The 20046-nt window shown below is 37.2% G+C and overlaps 4 protein-coding genes across 6 annotated transcripts; 3 read left to right on the top strand and 1 right to left on the bottom strand.

The window, feature by feature from the left end:
• Positions 1–590: 590 nt before the first annotated feature.
• Positions 591–3870, top strand: LOC125200791 (uncharacterized). The gene is made up of 7 exons (XM_048098561.2): positions 591–1046; positions 2305–2404; positions 2606–2668; positions 2897–3008; positions 3184–3266; positions 3352–3413; positions 3527–3870. The coding sequence occupies exons 1-7, from the start codon at positions 859–861 to the stop codon at positions 3633–3635; spliced, it is 717 nt and encodes a 238-aa protein (XP_047954518.1). The 5' UTR covers positions 591–858; the 3' UTR covers positions 3636–3870.
• A 102-nt stretch (positions 3871–3972) lies between these two features.
• On the top strand, positions 3973–9545 carry LOC125205272 (uncharacterized). Of its 3 annotated transcripts, none has more exons than XM_089064470.1 (11): positions 3973–4599; positions 5416–5505; positions 6101–6206; positions 6307–6440; positions 6532–6728; positions 6866–7147; positions 7231–7289; positions 7450–7486; positions 7567–7638; positions 7776–7926; positions 8429–9545. In XM_089064470.1, the coding sequence occupies exons 3-11, from the start codon at positions 6116–6118 to the stop codon at positions 9137–9139; spliced, it is 1734 nt and encodes a 577-aa protein (XP_088920596.1). In that variant the 5' UTR covers positions 3973–4599; positions 5416–5505; positions 6101–6115; the 3' UTR covers positions 9140–9545. The 3 variants fall into 3 exon arrangements, with proteins under 3 accessions (XP_088920596.1, XP_088920595.1, XP_088920597.1); XM_089064469.1 differs by having other exon boundaries at positions 6093–6206; XM_089064471.1 differs by having other exon boundaries at positions 5416–6206; positions 8429–8560; positions 8726–9545.
• A 182-nt stretch (positions 9546–9727) lies between these two features.
• On the bottom strand, positions 9728–11398 carry LOC125200792 (uncharacterized). The gene is made up of 3 exons (XM_048098562.2): positions 11224–11398; positions 11044–11124; positions 9728–9942 (listed from the first exon to the last, which is right to left on the bottom strand). Exons 1-3 carry the CDS (start codon positions 11335–11337, stop codon positions 9922–9924), a joined length of 216 nt encoding a protein of 71 aa, XP_047954519.1. The 5' UTR covers positions 11338–11398; the 3' UTR covers positions 9728–9921.
• Positions 11399–16663: 5265 nt separating this feature from the next.
• On the top strand, positions 16664–19649 carry LOC148931267 (uncharacterized). Its single transcript, XM_089063797.1, has 4 exons — positions 16664–18094; positions 18176–18893; positions 18970–19287; positions 19372–19649. Exons 1-4 carry the CDS (start codon positions 16664–16666, stop codon positions 19647–19649), a joined length of 2745 nt encoding a protein of 914 aa, XP_088919923.1.
• The last annotated feature ends 397 nt before the right edge of the window (positions 19650–20046 follow it).

Below are 20046 nucleotides of genomic sequence, written 5' to 3'. Positions count from 1 at the left end.
TTCTCTCAAAACCCATAAATTCTTTCCTATCCCACTGTCAAATTCCATTTTGGAAAACAACAAAAGGCACATGCATTATGTCATGAGAAAACCCTAATTCATTTTCCTTGAAATAAAATTATGCGTAGTGCTGAAATAATGTCGTTTTGAGCATTCGTTCGCTCACAAAATAAGACTAATTATTCATTTATTCGGTTGGTTTTGATATTAAAAAAAACAACAACAAATCAAGTCAATCAATTTTTAAAAAGATAAACAATTATACCTAATTTAATTTTTTTTATACATGTGAACATCTTATGTGATCACCAAAAACATTTAATCTAAATTAATACTTTAGTATAAGATCTTACGAATATGATTCATCTATTGAAAAAAATGCTAACGTAGACTAAATGATAGCACACTAATAGAGAGCAAGATATGTTTCTCTCTCTATGTGTATACACACATATATATGTATATGTGCATATGTGTCATGTGCATACATATATGAAGAGATGTTCTCTATTCACACGCGTGCTACCAAAATATATAAATAGCCACACAAAAAGTAGCTTCCATTTGTATTTCCATACTTTAATTTTCTTTCCTTCTTTTCTTTTTTTTTTCTACGTGCACTTCATAATTCAGATTCCATCTTACTTTTATTTTCCCCTCTTCAGTCTTCACCTTCCCACCATTCCAATTTCTCCCAGCAAGAATCTTTGAGCTGCAAAAAAAAAAACCAATCTTGTTCCATGTTCTTCCTCTTTTCTTGAGCCCCTCGAGCACACCAACAATCTTGATCAGAAAAAAATTGATTTCAATCCAAAAAAAGCAAAAAAAAATTGATCTTTATTGGTGCATGTTTCTGTTATGATGGCTAGCTCAAGTGGGACCTACAAAGAAGGAGTTAACAAGCAAGCTCACAACTCTGTTTCTTCCTCCTACAATGGAAGCTCTGTGCATGGAGAGTGGGGTGTGCCAACTTTTCAGCATCAGCAGACCATTTCCATGGATTGGACTCCTGAAGAGCAAGCTCTTTTGGAGGAGGGTTTGTCCAAGTAAGGCCCTTTTTGTGTTTTTTGGTTTTGATTTTGTTGAAGATTTGTGGGGAAGTTTGCATATTTGTTGAAGATTTGTAGAAAAGGTTGCATCTTTGTTGAAGATTTGTGGGAAAGATTGCATCTTTATTGATGATTTGTGGGAAAGGTTGCATCTTTGTTGAAGATTTGTGGGAAAGGTTGCATCTTTGTTGATGATTTGTGAGAAAGGTTGCATCTTTATTGAAGATTTATAGGAAAGTTTGCATCTTTCTTGCTATGGATATGGATTTGGGATTTGGGATTTTTCTGCTGTTTTTCTTGTGTTTGTGTGTGTGTGTGTTTGGTTTGAGTAAATCTTGATTTGTTTTGTTGTGATAAGAGTTGGTGCGGTTCGAAGGGATGAAGGCGATATAATGTTTTTAAAAAATGTTGCGTTTGATTTGCTGTGTTTTGTTAAGAGGAGATTTGTATGTTGTGTTGTTGTTGTACTGAGTGTGGTTTGGGATCTTCTTCATCTTCTTTTTTATCTTTTTTTTTTAGGTTTTTAGGTTTGTTTTCCTAATAAGACAGAAATAGTGAAATGGATGTTTCTAGGTCAGCCTTGGAGAACTTTGTGGTGATTTTTTTATCTTTTTCTTTGGAATTAAGTTTCCCTGTTTGCTTTTGAACATTTTATTGGCTTTCTATTCTTTTTTTTTTCCTTTACTTTTCAACTTTTGGTTGATGTTTGCTTTATCTTCTTGTGATAGTGTGATCTGATGTGTAGGATGTGTATCCAAATTGCCTGTGAGAGTTAAACACGTGCTGAAATGTTTATTTCATGCTTCTTTGATCTTTAGAATTTCTGCTATTTTGAAGATATTTGCATCTGGGTGATATTTACATGGTTTCTTGATATCTTGAGAGATTGAGATACGGAGATTCGATGTTCTGATGCACGTTTTGATTCACGGTTTTACTGTCGATGGTTTCTTTGTTATGAAGTCTTCCCAATTTGAAAATCATACATATAGAGATCGTGTTTTGTTGTTATCGTGTCGTTTCAGCTGTTAGTACTTACGCCATCCTGTTCCTCGGATCCTGCATAATCTACACTGAGTCTCTCTGCATATTTGGCAGCATTTATTAGTAATCAAAGGCTAGAAACAATTTGTTATTCAATTTCCACATTTTGTAGCAAAATCAAGAAACACAGTTCTATTAAATTGAAATTTTGCTTTGTAGAATATTGTTTTCTGCCTCAAAGACACATTCTGATTCTTTTGATTTCCTATAGTTATGCCACAGAGTCGAACATCATCCGTTATGCAAAGATTGCTGTGCAGCTAAAGAACAAGACCGTTCGAGATGTGGCTTTGAGGTGCAGATGGATGACTGTGAGTATTATTCGTCTTCTCAAAGTGGCATAGCTGTATTTCATTTTTATGTTATCAAAGAAAATTTCCGTATTTATAACTAAAAACTCAGAAACTTAGAAATTGAACTTGCATATAGTCTTAAGTAGTTGGTGTGATGAATTCATTGGCATATTGTTCATTTTAGCGTAGCTATCTTGATTGATTCGTTCGACTCTGCAGAAGAAGGAAATCAGCAAGAGACGGAAAGACGATTTCAATGCAAGGAAGAGCAAAGATCGAAAGGTATACTACTTCCCTCAAGTTCATTCTCTCATCTGCTGCTAACAATGTGAAGTAGCAGAGAATCGACTTTTTCCTTTTTCGCGCGTGCCTCTCAAATTCTGTTTTATGCATATCTCCAACTTCCTAATGATTTAGAGCTTATTTAGCTCCTATTTAACCATTTTACTTCCTCTAATATACTTTATAAGTAGACGTTTGAGGCTTGATGAATATATTGCGTTCTGTCAGGAAAAGTACATCGACACCACTGCAAAGCCTTCTCGACTATCCATCCAATCGGGTCCAACTCAACCTTCGGGAATGATTTCCAATTGCAATGAAGACAACATCTCATACAATGGTTAGCTTATCTATGCTTCAATTCTGCTTTATTTCCACTGTTTTTCTTTCATAGTACTCTGTACTGTATTTTGTGTTTTTGCAAAATATTAGCCAAATTCTAATCTTTTTTCCTCCAAAGTTATATCAATACGCATGAAATGTCGAAGATTCAAAATCTACTCTTGTGTCGACAGATGTGACTGGAGCCACTCGACAGCTTCTTCAGCATAACGCGTGGACTTTCAAACAGATATCAGCAAATCTTTCAGCTCATCAGGTAAAATCTTGATGTTTAATCAACCTCTAAACTTCCTGACTTTATACGCAGTTAATGTATGCTCTCTCACTGTCGTGTTTTGCAGATACACGACAACATCGGGCTTCTGAGCCAAGCTCGAGATAACATCTTTAAAATTTTAAACAAGTAGGCCATCATTCTCTTGATTTACACTACTTTCTTGATTGCAAGTATGGTTCTTGACTTTCATTTGATGCATTTTTTTTCTAATCTTTTGTCAATGTATGCATCGACTGCAGCTTGAACGGCATGGGGCCAGTGATGAAGAGAATGCCTCAGCTCCCGAAGCTGAACGAAGAGCTAGCAAACTCCATCCTTCCCTTGACAAACTTCCCTATCCAGCTATGATCGAGCCACTGATCATCGAGAAGCTGCAGATTGTGCGCGGCCTGACTTTGCTGATGCTCGTGACGACAAAAAAGATAGATGGCTCGACGTGTCTCTTGCTATCTTGTTTGACAGTAGAGGTAATTAACATCTGAATGTATTGAAAATGGTTGAATCAAATCTCTTGGAGTATACTTTGTAGCTTGAAACGTTGAATTTTTGAGTTGATTCATAATAGTGACATGGTATGGATGAATTGGATTTGTGTAACATTACACCATGGAAAAAAAAATCCAATTCTGTACTTGGATTTGCAACTTTTTAACATAATTTTGGTACTTGTTGGAGATGAGTGTTTATTACTACTCATGGGCCATGATTTTTTGGTAAATTGGGCCATGATTTCATGGGCTCGAAGGTCGACCCGACTCAATTCGACGAGCAAAGTACATTTCGGGCGGGCCCGATCGGTATTCGGGCCGGGTTGGTCACATGATCATGCATGCAAGGCATTGGAGTGAAATAAACTAATACCTAATCTTTTCACATGCTTCATTAAAACGCATAATATATTGGAATAAAACTAGATTTAATTCATTTGATTACCTAATCTTTGTACATGCTTGGTTAATATATTTCAATCGATGATGCTTATTATTGTACGTTTTATTATTGTTAGTAATTTTTTTCAGTTGTAGTATTCATTAGTATATATTTCTGAAAATTAAATCACATTGTGTTCATTATTATTTTTCAAATTCCATAAAAAAATGTTAGCCTATTTATATAAACCCAAACAAAAATTGAACTACCTCTCTACCATTCAAATTTCAAACTTTTCACCCTTTAATTTTTGGTTTTTCTTTTCCTATTGTTGTTGACAAAGGGATGGGAACAACATGCAGATTCTCAATCAAGAAGCCAGGGAAGATAATTCCTTTGTTTCAAAGAATCTGCATAAAACAATCCAATACACTATGAGCTGGTATGATTATCTTCTTGTTTTTAATGAAAAATATAATTTTTAAATTTTTAATTATTTTTTCTATCATATGCACCAACCTTTTAGATTCAGATATAACCAATCTTTAATGTGTTGAAAATGGTGGTTTATTTATATTATCTGTATAAGGTACATTTGTTAAGGATGGTGTTCTTGAATTGGTATGAAACAACTATTTTCTTCGACATTATTGTTAGGATGATATGCTGCGTTGAATGTTTTTCACATCTATTTCTGGAATTGGTCCCTTCTATAAGAATTTATGGTTTTGATAATTAGTATGATATTGTAAATAACTTTAAAAAAAAAAAAAAAAAAAACTTGGTGTGTATATGTGTGTATTATTTTAATACAGAATATTTGAATACTTAAAAGAATTATGGAAACAATTGACAATACAATCCAACAAATTCAAGTAGTGAATATATTACAAAATCCTTAAAAATCGAAAGATGTTTTAATCAGTTTTTCACACATTTTCCGGTCGGAAACATAGAAAACATTTTAACTGACTTACTTTTAAAAGTCAAAACTGAGAAATGGACACAGAAAGCAAATTACACACTAAATTACAATAATAATAATATTTAGTGACTTGTTACTCAATAATTCTATTTGTAGCTTTTCTTCATCATGCATAAACCTCTCCCCTAAAAGATATAAGGAATGGCCAGTGATAATATTTTTCCCTTTTGTTTTTTCATTTTTTGTGAAAAATGAAGATCTTCTATCGATTCCAGTTTAACTGGATCGATGGAATACATTGATCAATTCCTACCCATTTTATTTTATTCGAAGGTACTCACATCGGCTTCCCTGAGCAAAACTTCATAATCAACGACAAGAAACGCGAGCTCAGAGGAAAAAGGAGTAGCAGTTCTTTTCCGAGTGAGTTTTTTGACTGCTTCCTTCTTTCAAAATCTATACACGTGGCATGCATTGACGACGTATAATGCAAATAAAACACCATTTATTATAGCATCTATGTACCAACATGGCAACATACCATTAATAGATTTGCATCAAGTACCAAAATACCATTAATAGGCATATCTACGGATTCGTTCCTACTCACTTCATACTCCCAATTTTCGGCACCTAAGCTTAAACACGAGAAAAATGTTCAGTCACCTAAATCGATACGAACACCTCATCTTGGTGAATTATCTACAATATGCCACACTACCTAATTCTATAAAGCTATAAGCTGTTTTTCTTAACATTTTTTTTCTAAGTCGGGCATTCACCTAGTATGGTTCAGTCTCTGTATCTCACATTAAAAGTACACTTTGTCTTCATCTATCTATCAATCATATCCCACAAAGTAAACGCCCCCTAAACAGAGTTAGCTTATCTCCAATTTACTTCGTTGAGTGATGGAAAACTCTGAGCATGCATTTCTATATTTCTCATGGTCTAAGTTGGGGAGGCAAAGATCCTCTAAATTTCCTATCCAAACAATAAAATATTGGCAGAAAATCAGTGATAGGTAGAAGAAATGGGAACCTTTCGTGGAACAAGGATGGCAAAGCATGTGATTCTCGGGATGTTTGCCTTGAGCTTCACAGGAGTTTCCAGCTCTGAAGCAGGTGACTGATTCATCTCTTCCTTTGCTTCTCTACTTTAGGAGCTTTTAACCTCTGCACAAACTCTTTTATAAACTATGCATGAACGCTTTCAACCTTTCAGGACGAATTTTAACAGGATCGAACGTGACCTCAGTAGGGACGACATATATGAAAGAAACCGTTAGAGCAGACCCTTTAAATTTATTGAAGAAATACAGAGGAGGATATAACGTTACAAATGACCACTACTGGAGTGTAAGTATTGGTATAGCTATTGCTCCCACGCCTTTCATCTTAACGAAAATGAAAAGTTGACTTATTTTACAGCATATGTTCTGTTGTGCAGTCAACGGCATTTACAGGCATACCCGGGTATGCTGTTGCACTAATATGGCTCCTATGCGGTCTAGGATATGGAATTCTTCTTTTGGTAAGAACTGATTGCTTCAGGACGAGCAGAAAGCGCAAGAACAAATCATCGTGTTATGAGCAGTATCATTTACAACCTATTATTTTGGCTAGTTTCTGTACGCTCCTTGCAGTGTAAGTAATAGGCACATCAGGTTACTCTTTATTACATGGCAACAACAGTAAATAGAAGCGAAGCTATAAAAGTTGCGTTTCCAATGAGAAGTCCTAATTACACGAAAAAAACATCATACCTGCTGCTATCATTTCAGAACGGCCTCTGGCTTGGCTTTTGGAGGTAATTCAAAGTCTCATTCCAGAGCAAAGACAGTGGTAGAAATTCTTCTTGACACAGCAGATGGCGCATCTGACACAATATTCAACATAACTGGAGCCATGAAGGAAATAAGCCAGAATTTGCAACAACAACAAATGGATGAAAAGAACAAGCAATTAATTAATTCAACAACCATAAAGCTCGAAACTCAGGGTTCTGCTATAAAAACACATGCATCCAAGAACAGGAACTTAATACAAAAGGGCCTGAAAATATCGTATATATTCTCATTGCTCCCCCTGTTTTATGTTAATCCAAGGTCAATATAGATCTATGATTACTACTTTCTGGTATTGACAGATACGCAATGACAACAGTGACGATAACACTTACACTACTTGTCGTAATCTCTCTCTTAGGTAAGGCCAAATGAGCACCTAGCTGCTACTCTGATTCCAAAGACGAGTTGTGTTAAAACAAATCAATCTTTTGTTAAAAGAACACTGTCAATAGTCATAACAATAATGATTTCTTTCCTGCATTTTCCTTTTCTTCACAAAATGCTATTGTTAATTACAGCACTTGGAGTTTCAAGCTTTCAGAGGCCCTTTCAAGTGTAAGCTCAAGGAATCAATACAAAGAATACTCATTTGATTAAAATGAAATAATTTCTAACACAGATTTACCCCATTGCAGATTAATAGCAGTTTGCTGGATGTTAACTTTCTTCTGTTGGTTGCTTTTTGGGATAAGCTTCTTCCTACAAACGTAAGTTTTCACCTCCCAGCTCCAAAACAATTGATGTGATGTATGGATATATCTAGATAAAAATAAATTCTAGTAGTACAATATTTGACTTGCATACACATGTCAATCGGATCAACTAAAGGGATAAAAACTTTCAGCCTGACGGGAGACACATGCAGAGCACTAGAAGGCTTCCAGAGGAATCCTTATAACAACAGCTTGAGTCCCATTCTACCCTGTGAGCAATTGCTTTCTGCAAAACCCATGCTAAATAATGTTACTGAAGGGATACACAACTTAGTGAATAAGGTAAGCTGAAAAGCAGTTATATGAAATGTATTCTGCATGAATACAAAGGTTTCTTGGTTCATCTATTTGTCATGGTAATTTATTAGGTGGTATAAACTATAAACCCTTTGCAAGTATAGTTCAAAGGTGCTCAAGTCCAATTAAAAACTATTTAACAAAACCTATCAACATTTGAACTTGTGAATGAAAGAAAGTTGAAGAAATTTTAACTAGAATATTTTTGGCATCGAGCCATAGATGGCAATCTTATTAATGCAATAAGACTTCATCTTTCATGGCAATCAACTGGTATAATGGATTCTGGGGTGATCTCAGTTCCCTGTTAAGTCATTAAGAGATTCAAACTATTCATGATGTATATGATATATTTCGTGGAAGACCTAGTGCATTGCTTTTTCTTTAATTATTTAGAAATTTTTTCCCTGATATCATTATCATACCACCTGTGCAAAGGAAAAGGAGAACGTTATGTGGCTTACATTCTTGAGATCAACTATTGCAGGTAAACGAAAATATATCTATATCATATGGAGGAATTATTCAGATTTGCAATCCTTTCTCCCCAGCACCTGCACATGACTACCAGCCATGGAACTGTCCAAACACATCTGTGCGCATAGGAGACATTCCTAAGGTACGGGGACCTATGAAAACTGAATCTACTTTACGCACTCACATCAAAGCTCCCAACTTCTTTTATGTGTGTGTGTGTGTGAGAGAGAGAGAGAGAGACTCACCAAGACCAGCACTTTCTCTTGAGGGTGATGTTAAACTAAGAACAGATATCTTGCTTCTGAAGGTTATAAAACAGATAGCCTGTCCTGATACCCAGACCACATGTAATGGAGGAATTCTGGTTCCTGCAGATTACTACAACTCAATAGGAGCATACTGCACTTCTATACAAATATTACTCGATCAATATCCTAACATAGAAGGCCTTGTTGACTGTCGGCCAGTCAAGGATGCCCTGTCCGAAATTCTTAACAAACATTGCAAGCCACTAAAGAGATACATACGATTGCTATGGTCAGCATTGTTGTTCCTGTCAGTGGTGCTAGTGATCTTGGTTCCCATTTGGACAATCAAAGAACACCATGACCAAACTCATCACTCATCGGGTGGATCAATCAACCCTCATAATGGTGGTACCATAGAAAGTGGAGCAACAAATCATACAGGTGATGACTCAGAAGATGGTCCAGATCAATAAGTAGAAATCATAGAAAAACTATAAGAGATGCTAACAACCTAATGACTGTACACATAGAAACCCCTTGTATGTCAAGTTGTAAAAATTTCCCCTGCCGATGAAATATAACTGTTTGGGTCATGTGAATGACAATGTATCAGAGAGACGATAGAAAATTTCACAACAGCTATATAGGCACTAACACTCTAGCACATAGTAGGACTTTTGACATGTAGAAATTTCAATTAAAATAGTTAAAAGTAATTTGTTCTCAGCCATTGTGTTCAGATACTTGGCAGTTGGCACAATAGCCATATAATGCAGCAGCTGAATATCTTATGCTGCCTTGTGTTGTTTTGAGTGGGCAGCCAAATTTCTGTGCACTCGAGAATGATCCAAATAGTCTAAATCTTTTTTCTTTTCTTAATTCAGTTATATTATGCTGGAATTTGATATCATTCCAGATCCTTAGAATCTGGATGCAACATGTCACTTATGTGTTATGAGGGACTAAATTTTCAAACAACATCATCGTAAAACAGATTACCCATGCTACTGCAACATAGGAGAGCAATTAATGATTTAATAATCAAAATCACAAAGGACAAGTTGATGAATTCCATATCGAATTATAACATACTAGATGACATTGACAGCATAATGTATGTGACAAAGTCAAGATGGATATGAGTAGATCACTGCCATTCAAAAGTCTCAAAAGTAATGTAAATACATTCAATCTTCAGAAAGAACAGTAGAACAGCTGTAGGATCATATGCATATGCTGCAAACAATCAGAACCTTCATCCAAGATTCCCTTCATCCTACAAGAAATATAATAGTTGTAAGTTTTTTGCAGATAAACCAAAAGTACCCAAGGAAAACTAAAAGTTTGTATGCTTATGGTATGAGAAACCACGGTCTATGAAATCACAATCTATTTGAATCCAACATCAGAAAGCATATATTCGATAACATGATGGTGTATATTATAGAAAACATAGATCAGTGCCGAAGATTGAATTTTCCTCGACCACTGAGGGTTCAGCTGTAATTAAGGTCAGGCACACACCAGTACACCACATCCTTATAGTTGATGAATATCTATCCCTGTTATCCACACACCTCTCTCTCCTTTTTTCCTCCACTTACTTTGCGATTTCTACTTCTACATGCATAAGATCAACTCACTGAGGACATAGCATATGAACAAACAAACAACCACAATTGCAGTTCATAACTTCATATAAGAGAAGAACTGTCCCTCCCTAATGCCTTTCACTCAAGTCACAAGACTTGATCACTTCTTCAATACACAAATTTCACGACATTACAAAAAATTCTGCAATCCATAGCTTCGCTTCAAAACCAACTTTTTAACACTTTAATATGCAGATATGTGATAAATACTACTCCCTCCGTCCCGCTTAAGATGACACGTTTTCCTTTTTAGTTTGTCCCAACTAAGATGACACATTTCCTTTTTTGGTAACTTTCTCTCTCCAATTAATACACTCAACCAATTTTTCTCACTCCTATTAAAATATCCATCTTTCTTCATCTCTCTACTTTAATACTTACACCCACCTCCTCTCTCTCCAATTAAACACTTTAACCAATAACTCCTAAAATCCCGTGCCGGCTAAGCAATGTGTCATCTTAGCTGTCATCTTAGCCGGGACGGAGGGAGTAGTAGAACCAACCAACACATAACTAAACAGAGAGCCAAATCAAGATATATATTTGCTTTCAAGCTTCAACATTCAATATACTATACATTAAAATTGTACTTGTCCCTACACATTAGCTCCAGTTAGCTTCTCACATAATTATTGCAATGCAGTATCATTCTAGAAAAACAGCAAACAAAATTTCAATTCAAAAACATAACCTCGAACAGCAACTACAGCAACAAACAACCAAACCTGAGGTGAAGTATGCTTGCTGGAAATCACAGACTCCAGATTAAACACTCGCGCATCCAACGAATCGAACTTTTCCGTCGCCTGCACACACATTAACAGCTGATTACTTTAGAAATCGATATAATCACCTATCAATTTCGATAAATTCGAATTAAATGATAAGCAACATGAAATTCTCACCTGCGAAGCAAGGGAAGCGCGATCCGTCCAGAGATCCTTGAGCACAAGCTGCGCAATTGCTCCAGAAGCAGAGGCGAAACCTACACCAAACCACAAAATCCTTGTTCGCATCATTGATGCGCTTCACCTTTTGAATTCCTTTAGAAGAGTAGAGACGAACTGTTCTGCACTACTTGGTCGGAGTCAACCCGTTTTACAAATTTTCTTTTTATTTTTTCTTTTTATTTTTATTTTTTACATTTTAAAACATTTCTATATTAATCAAAAGGTAGTGATAAAATGCAAACTCATATATTGTACAAACTTCAAACTTTTTCAACACATTATCAACACAATGTCAACACAATATAAAATTTTCAGATTTTGATGTCAACACAATATCAATACAATGTCACCACAATTTCAACATAACATCAACTGTTGACATTGTGTTGATATTTTTTGTTGCTATTAGAGCATCTCCAGTGGTGCATAGGCCAGCCATAGGCCAGCCATAGCCCAGCCATTCCCTCCCCTGCTACGTCAGCAGCACTACAAAATCCTCCTGCCACATCAGATTTAGGCCAGCCATAGGCCAGCCGCAAAAAAATAATTCAAAAAATACTGCATTTTACGGAATTAAAATTACGATTGAACTACGAAAATAAATTTACGACACATATGTGGAAAAATTCATTAATTTCATTCAAAAAAATACAAAGTTAAAAAAAAAATTACATTTCAAAAGGTACATACTAAAGAAAAAAAACCTATCGCCGTGCAATCCTCCGTGCCCACAACTCTTCAATTATATCCTTTTGGAGTTGAATATGAGCATTCACTTGGCGCATGTTGGCATATTCATTGAGGCGGCCGGCTTCATCGAGAGGAACCCCTTGTCGTACACTAGGGGTGGCCGTTCCGTGGCTTGGACCTGCTTCATCGTCATTGGCCCAACTAGTCAGTTGTGCGCCTTCGTCTTCGACGATCATGTTGTGCAGGATAATGCAGGCGTACATTATTTCGGAAACGCATCCGACATCCCACAAACGCGTGGGACCCTTAATTGCCGCCCATCGAGACTGGAGCACACCAAATGCGCGCTCCACGTCCTTGCGCGCCGACTCCTGTCGTTGCGCAAAGTAGGCCTTCTTTTCGTCGGTCGTTTGCCTGATCGTCTTCACAAAGACCGGCCACCGAGGGTATATCCCATCCGCCAAGTAGTAGCCCATATCATGCCGGTTGCCGTTGGCCACAAATGAGACGGCTGGACCGACGCCCTGACACTTCTCGTTGAAGAGGGGAGACGAGTTGAGGACGTTGAGGTCGTTGTTCGACCCGGCTACTCCAAAATATGCATGCCAGATCCACAGCCGGTAGTCAGCTACGGCCTCGAGGATCATCGTGGGATTCTTTGACTTGTAGCCGGTCGTGTAGGCCCCCTTCCAGGCAGTCGGACAGTTCTTCCACTCCCAATGCATACAATCGATGCTGCCTAACATCCCGGGGAACCCATGCTGCTCCCCGTGCATCTGCATCAGCCGCTGACAATCTTCAGGAGTAGGGCTTCGAAGGTACTCCTCACCGAATATTTCAATCACGCCCCCACAGAAATCCTTCAGACAGTCCAGGGCTGTCGTCTCACCGATGTGGAGGTACTCATCCCACATGTCTGTCGCGCCTCCATAGGCCAACTGCCTGAGCGCCGCCGTGCACTTTTGAATAGGGGTGTGGCCGGGTTTGCCAGCCGCATCGTGCCTAAAGCGGAAACACATATATCGACGCTCTAATGCGCCAACGATGCGCATAAACAACTCCCTGCGCATTCTAAAGCGCCGCCGGAACATGTTGGCGGGAAACCGCGGATTCTCTGCAAAGTAGTCGTCGTACAGCCGCTGATGTGCAGCGGCGTGATCCCGATCAATCATTGCTCGGCGGTGGACAACCCGTGGAGGGCGAGGTATCGCCGGCTGTTCCACCATACGCATGTACCGCTCCATCTGGCGGTTCATGTAGGCATTCATAGCCTCGTTCATCCTCCGCGCGTACTCCTCAGCATCCCCACTACCACTACCACTACCACCACCGCTACCACCCGCGTTACTCATCACTCGATGATACTCTTGTACAGAAAGTTAGAGAGATAGAAAACTCGTTAAAACAAGTGGTGCAAATGAAAATGAAACTAAAATCGCGTTTATATAGGTTTTTTTAAAAAAAAAAAAAAAAAAACGAAAATAGGCGCTGGCCGATCGCTAGCCGATCGGGTCTAGCGATCGGGCCGCCACAATGGCGGCTAGCCGATCGGCCAGCGCATCGGCCAGCGCCCCCCGATCGGCCAGCCCTAGCCGGTCGTCTAGCCGATTTCGCTCTGGCCGGCCCCAATGGTTCGGCTAGCCGACCGGCTAGCGCGACGAATCGGCTAGCCGGTGGCTAGCCGACCACTGGAGATGCTCTTATTTCATGATCTGTTGATATTTTCCAATGGTCCAGATCATAGTTTGGAGTTTGTACAATATTTAGAGTTTGCATTTGATCACTACCATTAATCAAAAAGGGTAAAATATGTAAATTACAATTTGGTCAACTTTTTATTTTCATGTGATTTTAAAAAGGCGAAACACATTCTTAGGTCCTTATACTTTAATCAAAATGTTCATTAGGTCCTTGTACAATTTTTTTCGTTTTAGTAGATCCTTAAACTTTGATCATAACTTTTATCAGGTCCTTATACAATTTTTTATTTTAAGATATTCTTGCACTTTTATTTTAGATAATAATTTATATTTAATTAAATTTAATGAACCTTTTAATTTTATTATTTAACTTATCTTATGATTATAAATATTCAGGGAAACATATTTTTCAATATAAATATAAATAATCAATTGAAAATTCGGATAGTTATTTTAAAAAAAATTCGATTTTAATCTTCAATCATCACGGTTAATCTTTTTATTATTCTCTACAAGTTATTGAGATTATTGGATAACAAGATGATATTATCTTTAAAGACTATGCTAAGTTAAATAATGGAATATTAAAAAGTTCATTAAGTTTAATTAAATTTAGATTATTATCCAAGATAAATGTAAAATAGTCCATAAATAAAAGATTGTACAAGGACCTAATGAAAGTTATGATAAAAGTATAAGGTCCTACTAAAACGAAAATATGTACGAGGACCTGTTAAAAATATTGTGAAAAGTATAAGGACCTATTAAAACGAAAAAATTGTACAAGGATCTAATGAACATTTTGACTAAAGTATAAGGACCTAAGAATGTATTTTGGCTTTTAAAAATTCATATTGGCTTGGTCGGAGGAAAATTTTGGTTGCTTATAGTATGTAGTACAATTATTGATGATTTTCAACTAATGTGTTTTTTTTATGATTTCACGAGTAATTAGTTGGTTGTTAGATACAAATTCAACAAAAAAATTATCATAAAATAATTATGAACAAATTCAAATTATAATTTCTTTTCGTATAATTCTAGAATTATAAATCCAAATGCTCATCCCACATTGCTGGCGTTTCAATTCTCTTTGTGTTATGTTACACAAATCAGTCTCATATTTGCCTCGTATTTGCCTCAAATTTCTGGAGGTTGAAAGTAGAACTTTTTTTTCCTTAGCATCGTTCATATTTATGATTGTATCAATTGGTGCTTTCATTGATTTTGATGGATCTACAAAGAAACTGACTCGTTGCAGTTTGACACACATGTGAATGCTTTGAGCCAATCTATACTTGGGATGCAATGGGATTCTGCAGTCCCAATGGAAGTCTGAATTGCCTGCTTGAGGCTTGGCTTGTCGGCTTAGCTTGTATATGCATGCGACGTGGTTTAGCTTGTATGATGCATGCCGAAAACAGATATTAAGAAGTCCCGGGAGGCGAAATCCGGATGACCCTTGTAAATTTAGGGTTTTAATGCAAGAAAAAGAAAAAATAACAAAATAGGCGATAATTGATATTCATTGATTGGTTGACTGAAAAGAATAACAATGTCCCGTATCTATAATAATATGATTCTATCTTAGCAAGCACTCCCAGCTATGAATACACATTGAAAATCAAACTCAAAGGAGTCTAAATGTGATGGGACCAAATCATTATCTTGGCTATCCAAGGTATGCAAGTATTTCAAGTTTGGTATACAAGCATTTCAAGTTTTACGGTGATCGATTGCATTGCAAGGCGTTGATGTTAATTGGCATTTCATGATCAATGACTAGAATGATTTCATAAAAAATGATTAAAAAATAAAATACTTACTATCTCATTCTTCTTAGACTAAAGTCCACTTTTGGTCCCCTACATTTGCTCTAAAATTCTTTTTGGTCCCTTACATTAAGTTTGTGATCTTTTGGTCCCAAACATATTGTTTTGGTCTAAAAAAGTCCTTTTCAGTTAAAGTTAACGGTCAAAGCAGTTGACCAACTTAATAATTTAATTATAATCTAATTAACTTAATTAGCTTAATTATTATATAAATTAAAAGATAATTTGTTTTTCAAGAAATAGAGTATACGGATCCATTCACACCCACTTTCCCCAAATTCCCCAATTTTAACTTAGTAAAATTTCACCCTATTCTAAAAATCTCTATCGTCTTCCCCACATCATCTTCTCCAGGGCGTCGAACATGGAGGGCTGGTTTAACTGTAGCGGTGGCGTCGAACCTCATCCTCCGCCGCGAAATCCTTCTCCTCCACCGCAAAATCGTTCTCCGCCGCGAAAGCCTCCTACTTCGAGATATCCTTCTGCTCTGCGAAATCCTTCTCCTCCGCCGCGAATTCCTTCTCCTCCACCGCGAAATCGTTCTCCGCCGCGAAAGCCTCCTCCGTCGAGATATCCTTCTGCTCTGCGAAATCCTCCTCCGCCGAGATATTGGCCTCCCTCGCCAAATCTTCTACAGCCGTTGAACACAGGTCAGTTCAATTGGTTAGGGTTCAATATTAGAATTTGATTTATTATACTACTGTAAATATAGTATTATCAAGTAAATTTGTGTAGCTTTTCTGAAACAAAACCTCTACTTAATTTCAATTCTTTATTTATTTCTTTGGAATTTACCAATATAATTTTATTAGGGAAAATAAGAGTGGTGCACATGATGTTGTAAATTTTTTTGTTTGAATGAGTAGAAAGTAGTGTATAGTCCATGGAATGTTGGTTGATTTTATTGGATTTTTATGTGACAGGTCAAAAGGGACTAAGTTGAACATTGTACTTACATGTTTAGGACTACTTTGTATATGTTTAATACTGTGTCGAACTAATTCATTGTATTATGCAGATGGTAAATTCACAACTCGGGTGCATTACAACGGTTTAGTTGAATGCATAAGCAATTGTGATCCGGATAAATGGTCCAAACTAGAAGTTGATGACGTGCTTGAAAAAAAAGGACTTGATACTACTTGGTTGGAGTATTATTTTGTAAAATCGCATATGAATATGAATGAAGGGTTGGTGCGCCTTTTCGACAACCAATCTTCTATGGAGATGTCAGAAATAGGACTGAAAGAAGGAGTGGTTGATTTATATGTTGTGAATGAACTTGAACCAGCACATGATGGTGATGAAGTTGCAGAAGGTGCCGTGCTAGTGAGCCAGTTAACACAAGAGGAAGTTGCTGCTGTTGATATAGAAACTGAAGTGGAAGTCGAAGTGACTGATGGTGAAGAGGAAACTGAATTGGAAGTGAATGATGGTGAAGATGATATGGCTAGTGGTGACGAAGAACATGAAAAACAAGTGAAGGAGAAGAAGTCAGTTGCTACTACAAAGAAGAATACTAGTGAAAAACGTCCATTTGTAGATAGTGATTATGATCTAACTGATGATGATGAAGATGAAATAATGAAGAGTCAGGTGGAATCTTGGAAGAAGCTTGTAAGTGAGATGGAAACAAGGAAATGTGATGAAACTGAAGGCGATTCAAGTTCAAGTGAGAACCTTCCTAGCGATTCACCAAGTTCTGGGGAAGATTTAGAAGGTGACTATAGAGTGAAAACTCGAAGATACAATCCGGCGATTGATCTCAATGATGTCAAGTGGGAAATTGGTTTGCGATTTACTTCAAAGCAAGATTTCACCGAACTGATTCGCCATCAAGGAGTGAAGATGGGTAAAAAATTACGTTTTAAGAAAAATGATAATGCACGTTGCATCGCAATTTGCAAATCTGTGCTCCATGGTAAGAATAGGGTTGCATGTCCATGGTATGTTTCAATCAGAAATAGGAATACATATGGTTACTGGCAAGTTGCACGTCTTAGGGATAAACACATTTGTGGTGGCTCTTCTTCAAACCATGGATGTGCTAATTCCAAATATCTTAGCAAAAAATATAAAGAAGACATTCGCATTTTTCCTGGGATGAGCATTGGGCAATTCATTGAGAAGGTGCATCAAGACATGAGAATCACAATCACTTCAGGAAAGGCGAAACGTGCTATCAAACATGCACGTTCTTTGATTGAAGCTGATTTGATACAGCAATACAAAAGATTGCATGACTACAAAGCAGAATTGTTAAGGTCAAATCCGGGCAGTACTGTGGTGTTAGCTACCCAACCACTGGATGACGGAAATCAAAAATTCAAGGCTATCTATATAGCATATGAAGCATGTAAGACATCATTCAAACTTCATTGTAGACGCATTGTTGGACTTGATGGGTGTCATCTCAAGGGACAAGCAAAGGGTATTCTCTTGACAGCCACTGGTTTGGATCCATATGACCAAATATTTCCCATTGCATTTGCCGTTGTACAGATTGAGAATACAGATACATGGAGTTGGTTTGTGAGGCTTTTGGTAAAGGATTTGGAGATAATTGATTCCAGCAAGTGGACTTTTATCTCAGATAGACAAAAGGTATGACTGTTATTTATATTATATTGTATAGTTGGTATATTTAAGATCATATTGATAAATATCCTAATTTTCTTTTCATAGGGACTTATCAATGCAATTAAGAATTGTTGTGAGCATGCGGAACACCGAATGTGTGTGTGGCATATGCACAACAACCTTAAAAAACAATTTCCTGGCAGTGAATTAAAAGATAAGGTTTGGGAGGTAGCAAGATCAAGTAACATTCACGACTTCGAGAAAAAAATGGAACAAATTAAGGACATGAATGAGGGAGCATACAAGTGGTTGATTGAACACACCAACAAGAAGAATTGGAGTCGAGCTTTCTTTGAGTATCACGCGAAATGTGACATCCTCGTGAACAATATTTCTGAATGCTTAAATAGGGTGTTGCTATTTGCTCGAGAGAAGCCATTGTATGGGATGTTGGAGTGTATAAGAATGTACATGATGGATAGATTCACAACAAGAAGGAAGTTTGCTTCAAGGATACAAGACTGTTTTGGTCCGAAGATAAGGAAGAAAATTGAGAAACTAAAAGAGAAGACCGGCGAATGCATGGTGCGGGAGGCTGGAGATTGGATTTACCAAGTGAATACGAAGTGGAATGAACAATTTGTGGTTGACTTGAGGGATAGAACATGTAGTTGCAGGAGATGGATGCTCACAGGGATCCCGTGTAATCACGCAATTGCAGCCATAGAGACGGCATGTGAGACGGTGGATCAATTTGTGGATACTTGTTACTCAAAAGAAAGCTTTCAAAAGGTTTACCAACCTATTATTTATCCGGTTGAAGGTACAAAATCTCAGCTGTCCTCGACCAAAAACCACTCTTTAATCAAGTAAATATGTTGTGTTTTATGCCTTTGTAGGTCCTGACTTATGGCCTAAGACGACAAAGCCTGATGTCGTCCCACCTGAAATCATCAAACTTCCTGGTCGTCCAAAAGGAGCAAGGCAAAAAACATTTGAAGAACGAAGGGAGATAAACAACAAAAAGGCGAACACAAGAAAAGTTAAAATATGTGAGTTATCGAATGGAGTGCAGAAGATGTCTAGGAGTGGAATGATGTCTGACTACACATGTCGTAAATGTGGTGAAAAGGGTCATAACAAGAGGAAATGTCCCCAGCTCATTCCTCTTGAATCAGAACGTGTTGATGAAGTTAGCAACCCCAAAGATACACAAGGTAGTTACCTTTTCTATTCAAATCTTACTAACTTGCTTACCTACACTAGTTAATTAAAATATTGTTAATCTATATCATGCACAGAATGTGGGAAGAAGCGTAGGCGTAATCGTCCACAACATTGTAGCTTGTGTTATCAACCGGGTCACAACAGGTCACGATGTACAAGTTCAGTTGCTGATATGTACAATAAGCATACTTCTTCAAGTGTGCTGGCTGGAACTTCAAGTGGGCGGGCTGGAACTTCAAGTGCACCAGCAGCCGGTGAACTCTCGGGAAGGGCCACCGGCGTTCAAGCAACTGAAGATGCCGCTGGGGGAGCTGCTCGGGTATGGAAACATGCTGGTGGCAGAGCTATATAATGTCAAGAGAGTGCAGCTGGTCTAACAAATATTTGAAGGATTTTACTTTTGGAGATGCTAACTAGGATGCTATTGAGAGGGGAGCTTTCATGCCTTTAATTTACCATTTTTTTGCTACAAACAACTTATAATGAATGTATCGTCCTTATCATCGAAAATGCTCTAGCTACCTCTGTTTGCAGAAAATTTGTTTTTTCTTTCTTTTTTTTTTTTTTTTTTGTTTTGCCTATCTTCAATATGAATTTGATTCATACATAATCTCCGTATTATACTTGCTATGCACTTAATTTATCGCTAAAACTTTGTGATAGATTTATGGAAAGTTAATTAGTTTGCATAATTTATTATTTATAATAGAAAAATGAGCAAAGTAAATTTTCTTTTAATTTGATCAATT

This window comes from Salvia hispanica, chromosome 2, assembly GCF_029641045.1.
Source record: "Salvia hispanica isolate PSC_SH4W2 chromosome 2, Shi_PSC_v1, whole genome shotgun sequence".
Classification (NCBI taxonomy): Eukaryota; Viridiplantae; Streptophyta; class Magnoliopsida; order Lamiales; family Lamiaceae; genus Salvia; species Salvia hispanica.
Note: the sequence above shows the minus strand (reverse complement) of the source record. Positions and strands in the feature narration are given on the sequence as shown.

What these genes read in the sequence shown, in the direction of transcription:
- LOC125200791 (XM_048098561.2), top strand. Translation starts at nt 859, where the DNA reads ATGATGGCTAGCTCAAGTGGGACCTACAAAGAAGGAGTTAACAAGCAA. An exon ending in GGAAGAGCAAAGATCGAAAG is followed by an intron (nt 2,669 to 2,896) that starts GTATACTACTTC and finishes GCGTTCTGTCAG; the next exon opens with GAAAAGTACATCGACACCAC. An exon ending in AGACAACATCTCATACAATG is followed by an intron (nt 3,009 to 3,183) that starts GTTAGCTTATCT and finishes TTGTGTCGACAG; the next exon opens with ATGTGACTGGAGCCACTCGA.
- LOC125205272 (XM_089064470.1), top strand. Translation starts at nt 6,116, where the DNA reads ATGGGAACCTTTCGTGGAACAAGGATGGCAAAGCATGTGATTCTCGGG. An exon ending in AGTTTCCAGCTCTGAAGCAG is followed by an intron (nt 6,207 to 6,306) that starts GTGACTGATTCA and finishes TCAACCTTTCAG; the next exon opens with GACGAATTTTAACAGGATCG. An exon ending in CAAAAGGGCCTGAAAATATC is followed by an intron (nt 7,148 to 7,230) that starts GTATATATTCTC and finishes TGGTATTGACAG; the next exon opens with ATACGCAATGACAACAGTGA.
- LOC125200792 (XM_048098562.2), bottom strand. Translation starts at nt 11,337, where the DNA reads ATGATGCGAACAAGGATTTTGTGGTTTGGTGTAGGTTTCGCCTCTGCT. An exon ending in GCGCTTCCCTTGCTTCGCAG is followed by an intron (nt 11,125 to 11,223) that starts GTGAGAATTTCA and finishes ATGTGTGTGCAG; the next exon opens with GCGACGGAAAAGTTCGATTC. An exon ending in GCAAGCATACTTCACCTCAG is followed by an intron (nt 9,943 to 11,043) that starts GTTTGGTTGTTT and finishes TATTTCTTGTAG; the next exon opens with GATGAAGGGAATCTTGGATG.
- LOC148931267 (XM_089063797.1), top strand. Translation starts at nt 16,664, where the DNA reads ATGAATATGAATGAAGGGTTGGTGCGCCTTTTCGACAACCAATCTTCT. An exon ending in TTATCTCAGATAGACAAAAG is followed by an intron (nt 18,095 to 18,175) that starts GTATGACTGTTA and finishes TTCTTTTCATAG; the next exon opens with GGACTTATCAATGCAATTAA. An exon ending in CAACCCCAAAGATACACAAG is followed by an intron (nt 19,288 to 19,371) that starts GTAGTTACCTTT and finishes TATCATGCACAG; the next exon opens with AATGTGGGAAGAAGCGTAGG.